The 5,134-nt window shown below is 54.3% G+C and overlaps 1 protein-coding gene across 1 annotated transcript; it reads right to left on the bottom strand.

Annotated features, from left to right (window-relative positions):
* Positions 1-384: 384 nt before the first annotated feature.
* On the bottom strand, positions 385-3,082 carry LOC119273877 (urea-proton symporter DUR3). Its single transcript, XM_037554822.1, has 3 exons — positions 2,719-3,082; positions 1,848-2,624; positions 385-1,749 (listed from the first exon to the last, which is right to left on the bottom strand). Exons 1-3 carry the CDS (start codon positions 2,908-2,910, stop codon positions 550-552), a joined length of 2,169 nt encoding a protein of 722 aa, XP_037410719.1. The 5' UTR covers positions 2,911-3,082; the 3' UTR covers positions 385-549.
* Positions 3,083-5,134: the final 2,052 nt, after the last annotated feature.

Below are 5,134 nucleotides of genomic sequence, written 5' to 3'. Positions count from 1 at the left end.
AAAATATACATACATATGAATACATTAGCTGGTCTGCAAGTTCCTAGCTGAGTGGACGGCTGATGCATGCACCTTTCGTGCATGAAAGAATTGCTTTTTTTAGGGCACGGCCATCGAAAATACTACACACACGGATCTTTACGGGCTACGACGGACTCCTTCCATCTTAGACTATCCACAATGACCCATGTTACTACTCTATGTTACTATTCATTATGCCTAGTCTGATTGTTAATCTTTCCCCCTGATTTTAATGAGAATGGGTCCGCTTCACCTTTTCTTTCCAATCACATCTTTCCACATCAGCACGCCCTGTAAACATCCGTGAAATCTCTCCGTGCGTGTAGCAAAGCTCCACGGCCATAGACACACGAGACACGCACATTTATATACCCAAGCACGCGCACCCGTATCACGTCGGGTCACTGAAGTTTATAATATTTTTCTTCGCGTGTGTAAAGATGTGCACTGTCCCGTGAAAGTGGCTACACCTTTTGTGAGTGGAAATGAACGCGTCCCTGTACATACATGATACACACATCGAACATTTTAGTTCTCCAAAAGGTGGTCGCTGTCGTCGGCCGGGTGGGTGCCGGCGGGGTGCATCTCCACCTCATCCTTCCGCTGCAGCTGCTGGTAGCGCTTCTCGGCCTCGGGCATGGCCCCCATGATGGCCCTGAGCCGCAGGTTCACGTCGTCGAGGCGCTGGTACACGATGTCGTTGGTCAGCATCCCCGCGCACACCATGCTGATGGTGTCCCAGCTCTCCACCAGCGGCATCAGGATGATCACCGCCGAGCCCACCGTGCCCCACGCGATCGCGATCGCCGCCCACAGCGTGAAGTACCCCAGGCTGAACCTCCCCGCCGGCACCGACAGCGCCGGCCACAGCACCACGATCACGACCGTGAACACCAGGCCCCACTTGACGATCCACCGCTTGGCGTGCACCAGCTTCGCCTCCTGGAGCTCGTCGTCGTCTTCGGCGGCCACGCTCTCCACCGTCGTGATCCGCCTGCTGCTCTCCCAGTCGTAGTTCTGCGGCGACACCAGGCTGCACACGCCGTGCACGGCCCCGCCCAGCAGTATGGACACCAGGTTGCCCGCCAGCATGGGCGCGTTCCGGCCGGTGGTGTCCAGGTTGACGCGGCCGTACTGCACCTTGGCCACCGTGAGCCAGACGATCACGCCGAGGACGCAGCCGCTGATGGTGCCGAGCATGGCGCCGAAGGCGTTGGCCTTGCTCCAGAGCAGCAGCAGAGCGATGGGGATGACGGCGGAGCCCACGAGGACGCCCATGGCCAGGTACATCCACCCGAGGGACACGCCCACGAGGTTGAGGACGACGGCCAGGACGCCCATGGAGCATCCGAAGGCGAGGATGACGGCCCTGGACACGAGGAGGATCTGCTTACCGGAGGCGCCCGGGTTGACGTAGGTGCGGTAGATGTCGTAGGTGAAGAGGGTGGAGACGGCGACGAGCTCTGCGGAGCCAGCGGAGGTGACGGCCATGAAGAGCATCGTGAGGAGGAGGACGGAGCCGGGCTTGCCCATGAGCGCGGTGGCGGTGGCCGGCGGGACGAGGCCCTTTGCCGCCTCCGCCGCGGTGATGGGGAGGTCGAGGGCGAGCGCGCCGAGGCCGAGCGATGTTGCCAGCGAGAATGGCACCGCGAACCACACCAGGCCGCCCAGCAGGTACCCCTTGTGCGTCGACGACGGCCGAGCGGCGATCGCGCTCATCCAGTACCCCTGCAATTGATCCAATTCCAATGCGCGATCGATCAAGCAAACCAGCACACCGCCGGACCGGAGCGCGGGAGGGACAATTAAGGAAGACTGTCACTTACGTTGTCGACGAAGACGGTGCCGAAATTGCCGACGATGTTGATGATGCCGAAGACGAGGCCGCCGGAGCTGAGCATGGTGAGGTAGGAACCCTTGAGGTTGCCGTGGACGGGGCCGCAAGACTGACCAGAGCGCGAGAGGTCGCCGGAGCAGTCCCTGGCGGCGCTGGCGACAACCAGGAGGCGCTCGTACACCACCTTGGGGCTGCCGAGGCTGCTGCTGGAGGTGTAGACGAGGAAGACGAAGACGAGGAGCACGGCGTGCACGACGACGGAGTGGATGTAGCTGGCGAGGAAAGTGGCCTTGAGCCCGCCGGCGAGCGTGTACACGATGACGCCGAGCGGGATGAGGAAGCTGGCGGCGTAGACGTTGACGCCGGTGAGCGCGTGCACGACGGCGGAGCCGCCGAGCAGCAGCATGGCGGTGACGATGACGTTGGTGGCGAGGCAGAAGGCGAGGAAGACGAGGTGCGCGCGGGCGCCCCACCGGGCCCTGACGATCTCGCAGACGGTGTGCGCGTTGGGCGCCTTGCGCTTGATCTCGATGGCCATGACCCCGAAGAGGAGCACCTGCACGGTGGCGCCGCTGGCGTACCAGAAGGGCCCGCTCACGCCGTACTGCCACGCCACGTTGGAGCTCTGCAGGATGGTCGCCGCCCACGTCCACTGCGACACGATCACGCTGGCGATCAGCCCCGTCTTCACGCTCCGGCCGGCGGTGTTGAACCACTCCGACGTCTGCAGCTGCGACCCGCCGACGTAGCGTTTCTCCAGCCACACCTACCATCATTTTCTCGTTTTCGTCAGTCAATTCCGATCCGCTAATTAATCTCTCTACCTGATGATGACAAGTGATCAAAAAATACTGTATTACCAGGAAGGAAGTGAAGAGCGCGAAGAAGGCGCCGAAGCCGAGGACGACGGCGTACCCGACGGCCTGCGTCAGCACCGGCTTGCCGCCGAAGAAGCTCTCGTCGCGGCTGCAGACCCCGTCCACCACCGAGTAGTACTGCCCGCCGAAACCCAGCTCCGGCGGCGGGCACACCACGCCGCCACCGCCCGACATATCGGATCAACTCTCTTCCGCCACGGCGAACTCGAATCAGGAATCCAAGACTCGCGCGTTGCGGTCAACGGCTCACTCTACCAATCCAGCTGATGGATGGGGAATCGGGAAGGGGTGGAGAGATTCACACTCCTCCAATATAGGAAGGCACTTGGCTGCTGGCTGTTGGATGTGGATGGATGGATGGATGCATCAATCACACTGCGCGCCACCGTATATATACAAGTCGTTGAGGAGAAAGAATTAACCAACTGGTTGTTTGTTTGGAAAATTAACCAATCGGTTCAGATTACTTCCGTGTTTTGTTGTGTGGTTAGAAGAATCTTTGACTTGGGCTATTTCGAGCCAATATGAAAACATTTATAAGAATCCACTGGTATATGTTCATGCCAGTTGAATCAAATAAATATAGAGAGATAATTTTTCATCTTACAGAAAAACTAAAAAATACACTTACGTTTTCCCAGTTATTTTGTCAACCTCGTCCTCATACGTCCTGCCGCGCAAAACTTGTAACATTTTGCAGCTTGCTATAGAAAAAAAAGAGCAAGTAGCCAAAGCCATGTATAATCATGATAGGCGTCATGATCCACTGTAATAAGAAATGGAGTGCAGTGGAGTCTAAATCTGAAAAGACGTCCTGATTTCTACTAACTCATTCATGATGTAAACTGATATTTCTTTACTCCAGAATCTACACTTACGACGGAATCTGAATCAAGCCGCTTCAGCAAACGTCACTTACAACCTTCAATAGTAAAACCTAAGGGTAAGAGTAGAGCGCCAAGGCGAAGAAGATTGCATCAAGAAATGTCATGAGATGCGGCACATGGCTAATGCACCTTGCATTCCATGCCAATCACATAATGAAGAGCGCGACGACAACCCATGTTGTCAACGCCAAGTGCAACGTCAACCTCACAACAAACAAGACGGTAAAGAGCGTTTCGACAAGCTCAAGTTCACCATGCTAAAGTTCTTCGGCGGCACCGACCTCAAATAATATCTGAAAGTGCGTTATATCGACTAGAGGGGGGGGGGGGTGAATAGGCGATTTTTATGAAAGTCTTCAAAACCTGGAAGTTATGAAGACAAACAGTAGAGATAAGCCTATCACTATGCAGCGGAAGTTAGATTACACTAGGCAAGCCATGGTCAAGTATTCAATAGAGTGAAAGCACAATGACAAGTAGCTGCAGTGTAATAAGGATCAGGTAGAAAGAAGTTATGTAGCCAAACAAATCATACAGTTACGTTGTGAAGACAAAAGGTATAGCAAGCATGCACTGGCTTCACAATGAGTAACAGTAAGTAAAAGGAAGTGAAGATAAAACCAGTGACTCGTTGAAGACAATGATGTGTTGGACCAGTTCCAGTTGTTGTGACAACTGTACGTCTGGTTGGAGCGACTAGGTATTCAAACCTTAGGGCACACAGTCCCGGACACCCAGTCCTGAACACGCAGCTCAGGACACCAAGTCCTCACCGTATTCTCCTTGAGCTAAGGTCATTTAGTCCTCGCCCAATCACTCCGGTAAGTCTTCAAGGTAGACTCCCAAACCTTCACAGACTTCGTTCACTGGCAATCCACAATGTCTCTTGGATGCTCTGAACGCGACGCCTAACCGTCTGGAGGATTCACAGTCCTCAAGTGTAATAAGTCTTCAGATCACACAGACAAGAAGACTTAAGTGATGCCCAATGTTCTCTGGCTCTGGGTGGTTAGGGCTTTTCTCCTCGCTAGGAATTTTCTCTCAAAGGCTTCGAGGTGGGTTGCTCTCAAACGACAAAAGCCGTGCACTGAAATCTGAGCAGCCAACCGTTTATGGTTGTAGGGGGTGGGCTATTTATAGCCACTTGGCAACCCGACCTGATTTGTCCGAAATGACCCTGGGTCACTAAGGAACTGACACGTGTCTCAACGTTCAGATTTCAAACTCTCATGGCAACTTTACTTGGGCTACAAGCAAAGCTGACTTGTCCGGCTCTGGACAAGATTCGCTCTCATTGTCTTCACTCGAAGACATAGGTTTTTGGTTTAGGCATCACTTCAGTCATTCTGACTGGTTCTCCTGGACCCCACTTAACAGTACGGTGGTTCCTATGACTCAACACAAAAGAAAAGGAACTACGAAAGATCTAAGTCTTCGAGCTCCATAGGCTTCATAACGTGTCTTCTTTTGCCATAGTCTTCAATGTGAATATCTTCATATACCACCTTTGG

Source organism: Triticum dicoccoides, chromosome 1A (genome assembly GCF_002162155.2).
Source record: "Triticum dicoccoides isolate Atlit2015 ecotype Zavitan chromosome 1A, WEW_v2.0, whole genome shotgun sequence".
NCBI lineage: Eukaryota > Viridiplantae > Streptophyta > Magnoliopsida > Poales > Poaceae > Triticum > Triticum dicoccoides.
The sequence above is the reverse complement of the archived record's forward strand: the minus strand, read 5'-3'. Positions and strand labels throughout refer to the sequence as shown.

Coding starts and splice junctions, on each gene's coding strand:
- LOC119273877 (XM_037554822.1), bottom strand. CDS start 2,910: ATGTCGGGCGGTGGCGGCGTGGTGTGCCCGCCGCCGGAGCTGGGTTTC. Junction 2,625..2,718: donor CGCTCTTCACTTCCTTCCTG/GTAATACAGTAT, acceptor AAATGATGGTAG/GTGTGGCTGGAGAAACGCTA. Junction 1,750..1,847: donor GCACCGTCTTCGTCGACAAC/GTAAGTGACAGT, acceptor GATCAATTGCAG/GGGTACTGGATGAGCGCGAT.